The sequence below is a fragment of the Rhamphochromis longiceps genome, linkage group LG9 (assembly GCF_057381845.1).
Source record: "Rhamphochromis longiceps isolate RC_006_pf linkage group LG9, R_longiceps_female_GT1.1, whole genome shotgun sequence".
NCBI lineage: Eukaryota > Metazoa > Chordata > Actinopteri > Cichliformes > Cichlidae > Rhamphochromis > Rhamphochromis longiceps.
In genome coordinates, this window is record NC_140565.1 from 23,690,822 (window position 1) to 23,705,500 (window position 14,679).

The following is a 14,679-nucleotide window of genomic DNA, read 5'->3' on the forward strand; positions in this document are numbered from 1 at the left end:
ATGCCTTCCAGTCAGGTTTTAGACAGAACCACAGCACTGAAACCGCTCTGACCAAAGTGTTTAATGACATATGTCTGAATACAGACAGTGGAAAAATGTCAGTCTTAGTTTTACTGGATCTCAGTGCAGCATTTGATACAGTTGACCACAACATATTACTCAAACGACTGGAGAACTGGACAGGTCTTTCAGGAACTGTACTAAACTGGTTCAAAACATACGTAGAAAACAGGAAATACTTTGTATCAATAGGTAACTTCACATCTGAGCAGACAAGCATCACATGTGGAGTTCCCCAAGGTTCCATCTTGGGACCCCTTCTGTTTAACATTTACATGCTCCCACTGGCACAGATTATAAAGAACAACAAAATAAACTATCACAGCTATGCAGATGACACACAAATATATATCACAATGTCACCAGGAGACCAAGGCCCTGTACAGGCTCTTGGTAAATGCATTGAGGAAATTAACGACTGGTTATGAAGTAATAGTCTTTGGTGCCAAAGAAAAACGATTACAGGTCACCAGAGACAGTTTATACACCTAAAAACCACAAACCAGGCGAGAAATTTGGGTGTAGTGATGGATGCAGACCTAAACTTAGAAAAACACATTAAGACAATAACAAAGTCAGCTTACTATCACCTTAAGAATATATCAAGGATAAAAGATCTGATGTCTCAACAGGACCTGGAAAAACTAGTCCACGCATTCATCTTTAGTAGGCTTGATTACTGTAACAGCATCTTTACAGGTCTACCTAAAAAATCAGTCAGACAGCTGCAGCTCATTCAGAACTCTGCTGCTCGAGTCCTCACTAAGACCAAAAAAGTGGACCACATCAGTCCAGCTCTGAGGTCTTTACACTGGCTGCCTGTCCGTCAGAGGATAGACTTTAAAGTTCCGATGCTGGCCTATAAAGCTCTGAATGGTTTAGGACCAAAATACATCAGTGACCTCCTGACCCAGTATGAACCTTCCAGATCCCTCAGGTCATCTGGATCCGGTTTTTTTATCAGTTCCCAGAGTCAGAACCAGACACGGAGAAGCTGCATTCAGCTTTCATGCTCCATACATCTCTAACAAACTCCCAGAAAGCCTCAGATCAGCTGAAACACTCAGTTTATTTAAATCCAGGTTGAAGACTCACCTATTCTCAGCTGCATTTGAATAAAGCACCAAATCCACACTTTTAAGCTTAAATTTCAAAACTTACATTTAACTACTGATTTTATCTACTGTTGTGATTTTATGTGTTTTGATTTTATATACTGTTTTGTTTGTTTGTTTGTTATTTAGTTAGTTTGTTTGTTTGCTTGCTTTAATCAATTTTAAATCATGCTTTTTATTTGTTTTTGTTTCTAATGTCTCTGTAAAGCACTTTGAATCACCTTGTTGTTGAATTGTGCTATACAAATAAATTTGCCTTGCCTTAATCGACCTCTGCAAATTTTACTCTTGTTCATCTGGATCATTTCTGCTCTGTTTCACAACAAGAATTTCTCATGTTTGCTTTATTCGTCCGTGCAAACTAGAGAGGCGCCTCTTTAAGCTGGAAAGCCTGCATCACTCTGTATATTCTTAAGAGTACAATATGGAGTACAAAGAAGTATAACAGCTCCTTTATTTAGGCAGATACAGCAAAAAGATACACACAGCATATTGAAAAACAGTATGTGGTTATTAAAATACTACCATCCCATTTCATTTAGTGTAAAGTGGAATATTGTTATTATTAATATGTTATGATAAGCCCACAGCAAAGTATATAATGGGTTTATATTCATTCAGTGATTTCAGGTTGTCTCAGCCACTGCTTCAGGCTTCTCTGCACTGTCTGCAGGTTGCTCAGAAGCTTCTGATTGGTCAACAGGCAGTGTTTGGTTGATCAAATCTACTTTTGCCTCTTTAGTTTGATCTGAATCTAAAGCAGGAACTTCTGCAGGGTCCCCCGCATTTTGTGCCTCGCTTTTTTTGCCCTGCTCTCTGTCTTCCACATTTTTCACAGTCGATGCCTTTGAAACAGATTCTGTAAGGAAATATTTATTAGTAAGCATTTCAGCCCGTCATGGGAAAATTGCACCATTCTGTAATTTTGCCAGTGTTTAAACAACAAACGAAAACTCCTCACCCTTTCGCTTCTGCATTTTAGTTCCAGTAAGTGTGGTTTTCATCTTTTCCTTTGGTGTGTTTGAGCCAAACACTACATTTCCCTCTTCATCAGTCCAATATGAAGTCACCCCCAAGTCAGGTGTCCCCTCTGTGACCTCCACCTGAGTTCATCCACAGTGAAGGGAGACATTGCAGTGTGGTAAAGCTCTACAATCATGAACTAATCACCATACAGTCATTCAGAAAGTGAAATCAACTACTTACCCATGAAGCTCAGTGAGATCACACCTACCGCTGAAGGCTAAAACAGTATCATCTCATAGAGAAAATGATAAAACCTGTCATAATTAAGCTATTTAGGCTACTAAAGTTTTTGCAAAATGTTAAATTTCAGCTTCACCTCAGTTTAATTTACATTAACACAAAAGTTTTTGTATTATTGCAACTTTCTAAAAAAAAGAAAGAAGAGATCGCAATGAGAGATTCGCTGATGTATTGCAAAGAATTGTGTCTTTAATTTGATGCAAAAATATTATTTAATCTTTTCTCTTTAAAATGCTCTCAAGCTGAAACGTTCAATGAGTCCAACTCTGGTGCAAGTTGAACTGTGATCTCTTAGGATTTCTTAGTTATACAGTTACCCTTTGTTAAGTTTTTTATGGTTATGTGATATGATATGCACTCACTGGACGCTTCATTAGGTACGCTTGTTCAAATGTTCATCATCAAACTAAAGCTGTAGCTCACATGGGTTCACCAAAATTGACAGAACATTGAAAAAATGTTACCTCCATTTCTGCAGTAACATTTGGCTGGTAGGAACTGAAGTGGATTTAAATAACATTAAACCATGCATTAATCCTTGATTGTATAGACAGTTCAGGCTGCTGCTACTGTTTCTGTAATGATGTGGGGGATATTTTTTTTGGCACACTTTGATTTAGCACTAACTAAATTAGGCCCACACAGCCGACCCGAGTATTGTTGCTGACCATTTCCATCCCTTTAGTTGTTCAAATAGGTTTCTCAAACTGTTTTTTTCATCATGACGATGACTTCACTGTAATCAAATGGCCTTCCCGGTCACCACATCTTAATCTAATAAGCGTCATTGGGATCTGGTGGAACGGGAGATTCCTTCATAAATGTGCAGCTGACAAATCTGCAGCAGCTGTGTACCTAAAAAATTGACTGGTAAACATACTTAACCATTTGGCATACAGCTGGTGACTTAATAGTGCCTATGTATATATATATGGTAGAAATAGATTTGATTTAAACTTGTATAACTAATAGTTTTGTCACTTCAGGTAAGTATAAACAAAATGTGAAGCAAGAAGGATCTCATTACCAACTTAATAATGAGCTAACTTAAAAACTAAAAGTTATGTATTTATACATGCAGCAACTGATGCATAAGAAAAATATCTGGCCCCTAGGCTCTGAAATACACCCTTATGTTCTGTTATTACATTTCAGACTGAAGAACATAATAGTAAAAATGGCTTTTATCTAATTAGAAATGTTCTGGATATTTGTGCTCTATGACAAAAAGACAATACTTTTTTCGTGTCCCTCTTTTGTGCTCATTGTAAAGAGAGTGTCACGTTATCCTGAGGATACGGCAAATGATTGTCCTACAACAAATATCAGGATTACAGTGAAGGGGGTGAGTTGTGTCCATGCTGGTGGTGGATCTTCAGGCTGTCCAACTTCTACAGAAATAGTGATCGGGAGTGAAAACGGAACAACTCGACTGAAACAAGAGAGTGAAACGTAAAAGGTGAAGAATTGAAATCAAAGTGACACGACTCAGAAAGGAAAGACAGAAGGTGGAGGAGGTGGGGAAATACATGCTTTTTTTATTAGTCTCATCAAAAAATGGGAAAAGGAAGAGAAACAATAACCTCTATTGTTGGTATTAACAGTGACCTCACAGTTTTCACTGCATCAACATCCAGGATAATTACTAATTATGGGCTGGGGAAAATGGTGTGTTATATAAATAATAGTGAGTAGACAGTGAGCTGACTTGTACTGTTTTCTGCAGAAGATAACATTTAGAGTGAATGTGAATAAAGTGGAACACACATAAGTTTAAAATTTCACTGAAACGCACATTTGTAACTGTTTTGCTACAAATTATATTTACTTCCAAAGCACACCATCGGAATAAACCCCGGCACATCTGTCTTAACTAGTTTATTTCTTGCAGGTTGAGAAAGATAGAATTGAAATTTGTGCCGTCTCTGTGAGATTTTTCCCACAATTTAACGACACGGTTTCAGTAAATCTGACAGCTGCACGCAGTCTGAAGTACTTGTCTTGTCAGGTTTGCTGGGAAATCCACATAATTTGTAGCAAATGTAAAAACATTTATGTTTTTAATAGACATTCCACACTAACCGTGACATTTTTTCATAGTGGCAGCCACAAATAAGCTTCAGATTTTCAGTGAGATTTGTAATTATTGGACCAAATGTTCACATACAGTATTAATCATAATCTTAAGTAACTCTTTTCTTTGTACTTTTTTTGGTGTTCAGTTTCATCACCTCGGGAGTTTATTTGACTGATTTCTACACAAACCATCAAACACCACCTCTTTTTTTAAAATCTTTTTTTCTTTTTAACTTTTTCCAGTACGCATCATTTTTACATATTTACGACAAGATTTGGACCGCTTTTACTTTTTCTTGCCGCCCGCCTCTTCAGGGATGAACACACTTACGGTGAAGTCCCCGCTCTCTGTGCCGTACTTGTTCTTCACCAGGATGCTGTACTTGCCCGAGTCTGACGTGTTCACGCCGGTGATGGTGAAACTGGCGAACTTGCCCGACTCGAACTTCAGGATGCAGTGCTCATCAGACGTGATCTCTCTGTCGTTCTTCAGCCAGGTGACCTCTGGCACGGGGTTGCCCGAAATGTTGCAGGTGAGATTGAGAGCCTGAATGGAAAATAAGGCACAACTCAGTTACACTCAGGGCAGTCACTGTAAAGGTTAAGACTCTTAGTTGAAGACGTGCAAACCACATGAATTCAGCTAAAACTGTTTACCTTGCCCTCTTGTATGGTGACCACATCAGGGAGGCCTCCTGCTACTCGAGCACGATCTGAAAAGTAACAATATTAACTAATGAAAAATGATTTTCAAAAACAAAGCATGTTGCACACAGTGCACGCAAACTGTGTTTTTATCTAACATGAAAGACTTTATGTGGCTCAGAACAGTCTTCAGGTTAGTATTCATGTTCAGGGCTGTTGCTTGTTGTTTTTAACACATTCCAATTTTATTGCAATGGACTTAAATTTGCAATAAATATGGTAAACTGGCTTTTTAAATTACAATCTCTGATTTATTTATTTTTTTTTTAAAAAGAGTTTTTCTTAATGTTTTTAGAATAAACTATAGTACTAACTGGAGTTAATTTAAACTTCACAGAATAGAGCTCACTTTGACCCACTGAGGTTTATAGTCATGATAAAAAGAAAATAGCTACACCCTCTCACTCTCAGGTTTTATGTATCAGGACATAATAAAAACAGTCTGGTTCTTAGCAGGTCTTAAAATACAACCTCAAATGAACACAGTATATTCTACAGTGAGACTCTCAGGGACCTGGATCTAAGCAATCCAGGGTCCCTGAGCATTTATGGACTTGTACGTTATATGTTTTTGGTGTTGCTGTCCTTCATTCTCCCTGCTTGCAGGTATGTGTTTGTGTGTGTGTGTGTGTGTGTGTGTGTGTCTGGGAGCACCTGTTTACAGGTGCCTTCAGGCCTGGTAGGTGTGGCCTTGCCACACCTGAAGACAATCACACAGCTGATGAAGCCCCGTCGGAGGAGCTACTTAATGGTTAATGGTTAATGGCCTGTATTTGTATAGCGCTTTACTAGTCCCTAAGGACCCCAAAGCGCTTTACACATTCAGTCATCCACCCATTCACACACACATTCACACACTGGTGATGGCAAGCTACATTGTAGCCACAGCCACCCTGGGGCGCACTGTAAGAGTGTGGTGGAGCTCTCGCCGACGCTGGATCATTGCGTGACTTCACGTTAGTCTCTCGTCCAGTCAGTAAGGTTAGTCTGCCGCATTGCGTGTGTCTTACAGCTGCCTGCCCGTTATTTCCCCAGGAGAAGCGTGGAGACTAGAGGGCAGTGAGCACGGGGTGCTCAAACACTGAGAAGCGGAGACAGGAACACTGGCACTGGGAAGAGGACATGTCACGGGAGTCTGGAACGCACTGAGTATTTATTGTTGTGTTTTCCACTGTTTGCATTCAAAGCTCTGTGCCTGGGTCCTCCTTCCTCACATCCCCACAGTTGGCCAGCGGCAACCGTGACAGAGACAGGTTATTCACAAGCAGAAAACATTCAAGATTATTGCCAAATTCATTGTAAGATCAGACCGTGCAATGCTCAGAGATATTCCAGAAAACTCAAGAGCTGCATCTCAGACTCTATAGGCTAAGACTATGGGTTGTTTTGAAGAATTGCCAAGAGGAACATGGCACCACAGCTGAGCAAGTTCGATCTGAACAAATCACAAGACTTCCTTGGATAGACAAGACCGAAGTAGAATTGTTTGGTCATAATGCAAAGAGCCACATTTAGCAATAATCAACACCTCATACCGACTGTCGGCACAGTGGTGGAGGGGTGATGATTTGAGTTTGCTTTCCACCCACAGGAACCGGGCATCTTGCAGTCAGTGAGTCCACCACTAACTCTTTGTATACTGAAGTATTCTAGAGTCAAATGTGAGGTCGTCTGTCTGACAGCTAAAGTTTGGCTGAAATTGAATCTTGCAACACGACAATGATCCCAAGCACAGCAGCAAATCTACAACAGATCAGCTGAATAAGAAAAAATATCAATGTGCTGCAGTGGTCCAGTCCAAGTCCAACCTTAAGAGAGTTGTGCATATACCAGTATATAACCACAGCGATGTGATGCACTGATGAAGTCATAGACAAAAGAATTACTTCAATGGCATTAAGTAATATGTCATGTGTTGTTGTTCATCTAAAGTTGCATTTAACTCATTTTTAGACCTTTTCTATGGATTAGATGAGTTTTTAAAATTGACAGAGGGTGTTTCTTTGTATCATGTCAGCACGTGACTTATCCTTTGTTACTTCTATAACTCAGTTTAAGTAGTTGACACAAATCAAATACACAAATGACTCTAACTAGGAATGTAAAAATTTTTGCTTTCTACAACATGTTATACTTTAAGTCAACGGAAGTGGAGGAAGAAAATAAATTGAGGAACTGAAATCATATTAATAGTCAAGTTACTGAGCCCTGGTTGTACTTTTAGTCACAGTAAAGTTAGCTACATAATTTGAAACTGATTTAAAAGCAATATATTTGCAACCCGTCTTCATGAAGATTCAGCATCTTCATTATCAGATCTGAAAAGGCCAAATATTAAAGAAGTGGAGCTATTGTAAACAGAGTACTACTTACTTCTCTCTGCAATAGCAGCAGCTCTGAGGAGAGAATGACAAATTAGGTCAAAGTTGAGAATGACAAGTGACATTCTTTACATCATTTTTCCTTATATGAGAAAAGCTTTGCTGGGACTGTGGCTACATACAGAAAAGAAATGTTAGTTATAGGCTGGTTAATGACTTACTTGAGTCTCTGGAATTCTGCAAAAGCATCATCAAATGCTGTAAAACAAAAGTTGTAAGAATCAGTTTTACAGGCCAAGACACATCTTTGTGTCGCACAGCATACAATAATTGCAAAACATCACGTTAAAGAAATCTAACTGATAACTGAGGTGATAATTCCTACAAAAGAAAATCAAACTTTTCACATCATGTAAACATGTTGGAAGCTGGCAAGATGAAAAAAGTTTAAGATGTGAAATCAGCCCAGTTATAAAGTCACTTAGACACTCACCTTGACCAGAGAGGTCAACGGTCCTCCTGAGGCCACCTTTTCCATCGTGGAACTCGATGGCATATTTGCCCATGTCTTTCTCTGTGGGCTCTGTGATCTGAAGCCACAGCTGCTCCCCGACCACGCCGCTCTTTATGCGGTCAGAAAAGGCAATTGCTGAATCCCTGTCAGAGAGACGATATGAAAAACGTATATGTTAAAGGCCACTTTGTGACACAAAAGCACAGAAGTGTCTGATAAGATGAACACTTGGTTTAATCCTGACAACTCACAACTGAAAATTGAATATACATCAGGTATAGACTTGATTAAAAGTTGCTTGTTTTGTTCATGTCAATCAACCAAGAACCTACTTGTAGTGCCATGTGACTTGGAGCAAGTCGTTGTAGTAGCTGACAAAGGTGTAGAGTCTAATGCCCTCATCTGTGCTTGTGATCTTCAGTGGAGTGGAGGAATTGGCTGCAAAGACAAACATCCTTATTTAATGTGTGTTGGGTTAAATATGTACATCATCTGCGGACTAAATATTTCTTCTTACCGATAACACTGAAAACTTCATTCATCAAGTCTTTGAAACCTTAAAAAAAAGACACATTTTATCACCCTAAGTGGTTCATTTGCTGCATTTGTTTCTGATTTCATTGTTGTATTGCCATACAAAGTTACCTTGGTCTGTCAGATTCAGGGTGGAGGTGTCCTGTCCTCTGTCATCCTTCAGAATCACCTCATACACACCAGCATCCTTCTTGGAAATCTGACAGCAAAAATGCAACAGCAAATTAGCTCAGGAAGGTTTTGCAAAAGGAAATTAAGCGTATTCGTCTGAAAAAGGCAAGCGCTTCTCTTCAGCTAGGGGCGCTGCAGTGCACACGTATATGACACAAAAGCAAAAATAAGAGGCGAACAACAGCTACGAAAAAAAAAGAAAAGCATTCTCAGGCAAAAACGGGAAAACCAGAGGTGGCCGTTGGCCCATGGTCACAACAGATAACTGATCCCAACTTTAAGTCTTCTCCAGATCGGGCTGTCGACAATGTCTGCTGTGTCTGCGGGGAGGTCGCGCTGCAATGGGACACATGTGACATCATGTTTATATGCTGAATTACCTGTGAGGAAAGCATGTCATAATTGGACAGACGTTTACAGACAATACGACACGATGGGATGTGAGGGGTTCGTGAGTTATACAGTAGATAAGGGACAGAGATGGGTTAGATGAAAAGAGAAGACAGAGATTGTGACAGAGCAGTTCAAATGTCTGGCTTGTTTCCTGTTTTATTTTGAAAATATTTATTTTCTCTTGACTTTTTTTCACCTGTGCCCAGTCAGCCCTCCATGTATATAGTACATATTCCTGTCTCTGTTGGAAGGTAAGGACAGAAAGATCCACACAGAGGGAAACAGAGCAGCACATTTACAGCCATATATGCAAATGAATTCAAAGGTGGTTATACAGTACAGAAATATACACACATATATACGGATATTCACACTTCACTTTCTCACACTCTCACCTGAGCAATTTCCAGTTTCAGCACTCCCTCTGCAAAGCCGAGGTGCTCGTCCACTTTGATCTGGTGTCTGTCTTTGTGCCACAGTGCAGAGGTCTCCTTCTTCATGTTGCCCACCTGAATTCCAGCACAGCAGGATGATGTTTTCAGAGCTCAGTTACATTAAAAAAGAAAAAAATGTACAAGTAAAATCTCTAAAACACAGGCTCACCTTGCATTTGAGTACAACGCAGCATTCTGGTGTCACTTCCCAACTCAAGTACTCGATAAAGTGAGGGCCTGGAACAAACGTCGCAGGTAAAATGATGACAATCGGGCAAATAATGAAAACTCAATTCTGTGAAAATTTTCATAGAGCTGTTAATCTGATTAATGAATCTTCATCACTTTTAAGCAAAAATTCCAAATTTGCTGGTTTCAGCATCTTCTGTGTGAGTTACTGTCAGCTTTTATATTTTTTGTTCTGTTTTAAATGTTGAAGAAAAAGATTAAGCCTCTGAGAATAACACAGATCCATCAGTCATTAAAATACTCTTGTGCTCAGGCGCTTACCTTGTTTTCGGAAATACTCCTTTCTCTGGAACTCTGATTCCTTCTGCAGCTGCTTGAACACTGAAAAATACACAAATGACAGTTTTCATAAATTGTGGTTTAAAACAACACAGATACCATTAAGTGCAATTAAATGAAATTAGAATTTAGCTGGAGCTATTACAACATGATTTCTAAAATGTTTCAGTGCCCTCTAGTGTTCATATGTTGCAGATGTTGAGTTCTCACCAGACACTTTATGAGCTAAACCTGTTAAACTGCTCTATCAAAATATCAAATAATTGCAGCAACTCAATGCATTTAGGCATGCAGACATGGTTAAGAAAAACTCTTGTTCAAATCAAGCATCAGAATGGAAAAGAATGATTTAAGTGACTTTGAATGTGTGGCTCAGTATTTTCAGAAACTGGTGGGATTTTACCCAAACAACCATCTCTAGGATGTGAGATAATGCCACTTTGATCTTAGAGGTCGGAAGAGAAAAGCCACCCTGCAGCTCAGGAAGTAGAGCAGGTCATCTGCTAATCAGAAGATTGTGTGTTTGATCCCTGGCTCATCTTCTGAACCTTGAGTTGCTCTCCGATGCATTTATTGGAGTGTGAATGTTAATTAGAAAACACTAGAAAAAAGTGCTTGCCTCAATGGACGAATAAGTATGTTATATAAATGTTTTTATATAGCACTTTTAATCCTCAACTATAATAGAAAAGCACTATATAAGTCCTTTTACCAATAACTATTTGTTATGACCAAGGTACGCAAAAGAGCATCTCAGAACACACAACGCGTCCAGTCTTGAAGCAGATGGGCTACAGTAGAAGATGTGCCACTCCTCTCTGCTAAGAACAAGAAACTAAGGCTACAGTTTGCACGGCCTCACCAAATCTGGACAACAGAAGATTGGAAAAACACTGTTGGTTTGTTATGTATCAATTTCTGGTGCAACATTCTGATGGTAGGGTCAGAATTTGGTTTTGTGCTTCCTACTAAAAGCCACTTTAACCATATTTAAGTGATCATGCCAATGAGAAACATGAAGAGGACTAATTGGGATTCAATATCTGGCCTTAGGACACTTATTTAATAATGCTTGCAGACAGACTGGAAGGAGCAGGTATCAAACCATCCACCACCTGAGCCATAATGGCCTCTGGTACAGTCTGCTTTACTGCTGAAAGTAAAATCGTTTTGGTTGTTTCACATGAGAGATATTATTTAATTTAATTTGTAGGGTTGCCACTTTCTATCAAACCTAATCAAAATATACCCAGCGTGGCAGAGTGTTAAATTATTTTATATGGATAACGTTCTGAGCTTTTTATCCTTGACTGTACACATTCATTCACAATTAAAAGTCACGTTTTCTTTTTTCTTTTTTTTTTTTAAATAAACATACCATCCCCTATCAGTACCAAGCTGGACTGGTTGGTAGCTTTTCCATCCTGCAGCTGGAAGGTGTACGTGCCCTCATCCGCCGGGGTCAGAGACTCCATGGTCATCTCAATCACACCGGTGTTCTTGTCAAAGTTCATCTTATATTTCTACCACCCCAAATAAAGCAGCAAATTTTTTACTTTAAAACACAGGTAGAGCACACAAGTAAAATATCTGAACGCAGATTCTCACTGACCTCCCCCTGAGAGACAACATTATCATTGAAAACATAATCGACTTTGCCGTTATTGGACATCTTCTCCGCCTGCAGCCAAAAGCGAACGCGGCCCTTTTCCAGCAGCTCCACAGCTAGATCTGACTTCAGAGGAATAACTGGTGTAAAGAAAGTGATGAAGAAATAGTTAGAAAGTCCGTCCAGTTCATGACAAACCACTAAATAAAGCAGAAATACCATGTGAAGCACTCACTGGGGAATTTGTGGTCATGACTGATCTCCAGCAGCCTCTTTAACTCTGAAAAGAAAACAAGAAGAGATTCAGGATTCAAGATGAGAAAAGCAACACATCATGTAATATGAAAAATCTTCTTTTCTCTCAATTTTCAAACCCACCTTCCTCAGAGAGAGTGTAGCTGGATGAAGCACCGTCAGTGTGAGTGACAAGACATGAGTAAACTCCAATGTCCTCCTCCCCGGGATGATTGAAAACAACTTTAGACCTGCAGAGGAAACACAGCATTCGTGACATGAGAGGTGAGAGGGATGCTCAAATAGTCTTAATGTTAAAAATGTTGCCATCTCACTTGGTTCCCTTGGTCTCTGTGGTCAGGCGGGAGGTGTCTGTGATGTCCTCGTAGTTTTTGGACCACACAAACTTGGAGTCGGGGGTCATGTTGCCACATTCAAAGTTCAGGGAGATGACACCGTCGTCGTCGACATCTACGACTATCTCTTTCGTGCCTAAAAAAACAAGAAGGTAAAAATCTCATCTGCTCAAATTTTGTAGTGTCACCTTCACTTGTTCCATCATTTCATCCCACCTGGTTTGGTCAGAGCGGGAACCGGCTCTGTCACGTCTGAGACTTTTCCTACTCCAGCTTTATTCTGAGCACGCACACGGAACACATACTTCTCTCCCTCCTTAAGATCCTTAATCTGCAAAAAAAAGAAAGAAAGAAATGTTGAAATATATTTGTGATATCCTGCTAAAACTTGGGAATCTCTCAGATAAATGCACTCCTGATTAGCACCTTTGTATATGTCTTTTCTAAGGCTTTGGTGTTGACTCCTCTCCACGCCTCCTCTGGTGCATCTGCTTCCTTGATGTCAACATAGAACCCGTTGACAGGATCGCGGCCCTGGTACACAGGTGGTTTCCATAGCAATACCAGAGAGTCGTTCCGCGCCTCTCTAATCTGCAGATCATGTGGAGGTCCTGCAGCCCAGAAAGATGACTGAGGCTAAATAACAAATCCTGTTTACTCAGTCACTTTCAAGGTTCTGTAAATCCCTAAAGTGATAGTGTTGTCAGAAACCGTGTCTATAACATGTAAATATTCAGTTCACAATTCCAATAGAATAGAATAGAATAGAACTTTATCGTAATTATACATGTACAACAAAATTGTGGGTACAGCAGGAATAAATGGCAAACAGGAGAAATATGTACAATTAAGACATTTTCATGGATGATGAACATTTGTTTTGGTATTTTTTCTTATATTTATAACATAAAGTGACTTTCTTCAACATTAAAAGTTACCAAATTATCTAATAATTCATTTTTTTTGTATCATTTACCATATTTCTCTGATATAGTTGTATTTATGTGCAACATCGGTGACAGAAAAATAAAGCAGTGTGCATTGGGAGGTTTTTTTTTTGTTTGTTTTTGTTCATCAAATGGTTCATTAAAATATTCTCTCAGTTGGTGAAACATGTGGCCCAACCAACCTGGGACAGCAATGGTCCATTCTTCACACAGGAAGGTATTACTGGGCAGCGACGGGATGCCGACACCAGCCATGTTGGCTGCTCGCACCTGAAACTGGTACTTCTTATTCTCCTTCAGATCGGACACCTGGAAACAAAGACACAAAGACACTCGCCCCTTGCACATTCAGCACATATAACTTCAGGCTCGGATGGTGTTTTTTCATATCAACCCACCCTGTAGGCCCTCTCGCTGACAGCCTTAATGTTGGCCTCGTGCCACTTTCCCGGCACGCCATCGATGACCTCACGGTAATCCACAAAGTAACCGGTGATGTCAGCGCCTCCGATGAAAGTTGGCTGTTTCCAGGCCAGCACCATGGAGTCGCGCACGCACTCCAGGATGGTGATGCCATAGGGTGGAGCGGGAGAGGCTGAGACGCAAATCGCAAATTAATACGGCAAAACCTCGGCGTGAAAACTGACGTAATGGGAAACTGAAGCGCCACAAAAGATTTGATACTTTTAATTCCCACACCTCTTTTTTCCCTGTGAAGAGCTTCAGTGTCCCATTATTGGAAACAGTTTACAGCAGGAACTCACCAGCAGTTACTCTCCTTACAATGTTAAAGATTACTGGATAGTGGGTTCAGAGACAGTTGTAGGTTAATACCTGCTGTAACAACATCTCGTCCAACCCAACACATTTGTAACCTTAATGCTCAGTGACATTGAGATTTTGGGAGTTAATTGTTATGTCTGCACTCTAACTATGAAGTCAGCAGCCGTAAGATTATTAAATTATTTTTCTCTAGTTCCAGATTCAAAAGATAAATACAGATTAATCTAATTTAGAAACCACTGTTTTATACACTGAGTCAGAAAGTGTGCAGTTACATGTTGCTTGTTACACTGTATTCCTGGTAACAAAGGGCACAGCGATTTCAGAGACCAGGTTAAAGGAATGACTGGGAGCCAAAGGTCTCCACAAAAGCAGGATCAAGTAACACTGTGATAATAAAGCAGCCTGTCGAGTACAAATAGTCACATGAACTTTATACCCTCTCCTGATTAGGAGTGAGAATGTGGTCAAAGCGTCTGGGAGGTGGGTGTCTGATTAAGTCCAGAGTGCACTCCCAAAAAGGTCTCAGGTCACAAGTGTTCTCTTGGTTGGATGACCCACTTTTCGAGTACAGGGTGTGATTAAGGGGCTCCTGCCATGAATTGCTTTGGTGTCTTTGTGTGTTAAAGTGCT

The 14,679-nt window shown here is 39.9% G+C and overlaps 1 protein-coding gene across 12 annotated transcripts in view; it reads right to left on the reverse strand.

The window, feature by feature from the left end:
* Window positions 1-1,603: 1,603 nt before the first annotated feature.
* The window catches only part of myom1b (myomesin 1b), a 34,322-nt gene continuing 21,246 nt past the window's right edge, over window positions 1,604-14,679 (reverse strand). For 6 of the 12 annotated variants that reach the window (XM_085418949.1, XM_085418942.1, XM_085418940.1 and 3 more), the window contains 23 exons: window positions 13,662-13,858; window positions 13,446-13,572; window positions 12,743-12,927; window positions 12,533-12,647; window positions 12,296-12,452; window positions 12,105-12,211; window positions 11,962-12,006; window positions 11,730-11,866; window positions 11,496-11,640; window positions 10,100-10,159; window positions 9,759-9,826; window positions 9,551-9,664; window positions 9,039-9,098; window positions 8,703-8,790; window positions 8,575-8,613; window positions 8,390-8,495; window positions 8,037-8,200; window positions 7,765-7,801; window positions 7,596-7,618; window positions 5,175-5,230; window positions 4,849-5,064; window positions 2,137-2,278; window positions 1,604-2,034 (listed from right to left, as the gene is read on the reverse strand). In XM_085418949.1, the coding sequence (XP_085275075.1) occupies window positions 1,802-2,034; window positions 2,137-2,278; window positions 4,849-5,064; window positions 5,175-5,230; window positions 7,596-7,618; window positions 7,765-7,801; window positions 8,037-8,200; window positions 8,390-8,495; window positions 8,575-8,613; window positions 8,703-8,790; window positions 9,039-9,098; window positions 9,551-9,664; window positions 9,759-9,826; window positions 10,100-10,159; window positions 11,496-11,640; window positions 11,730-11,866; window positions 11,962-12,006; window positions 12,105-12,211; window positions 12,296-12,452; window positions 12,533-12,647; window positions 12,743-12,927; window positions 13,446-13,572; window positions 13,662-13,858 (2,621 nt within the window). In that variant the 3' untranslated portion in view covers window positions 1,604-1,801. Of the gene's footprint in view, window positions 2,035-2,136; window positions 2,279-2,301; window positions 5,065-5,174; window positions 5,231-7,595; window positions 7,619-7,764; window positions 7,802-8,036; window positions 8,201-8,389; window positions 8,496-8,574; window positions 8,614-8,702; window positions 8,791-9,038; window positions 9,099-9,550; window positions 9,665-9,758; window positions 9,827-10,099; window positions 10,160-11,495; window positions 11,641-11,729; window positions 11,867-11,961; window positions 12,007-12,104; window positions 12,212-12,295; window positions 12,453-12,532; window positions 12,648-12,742; window positions 12,928-13,445; window positions 13,573-13,661; window positions 13,859-14,679 lie in introns of those variants that run through there. The other 6 variants (XM_085418948.1, XM_085418947.1, XM_085418943.1 and 3 more) reach the window with 3 other exon arrangements.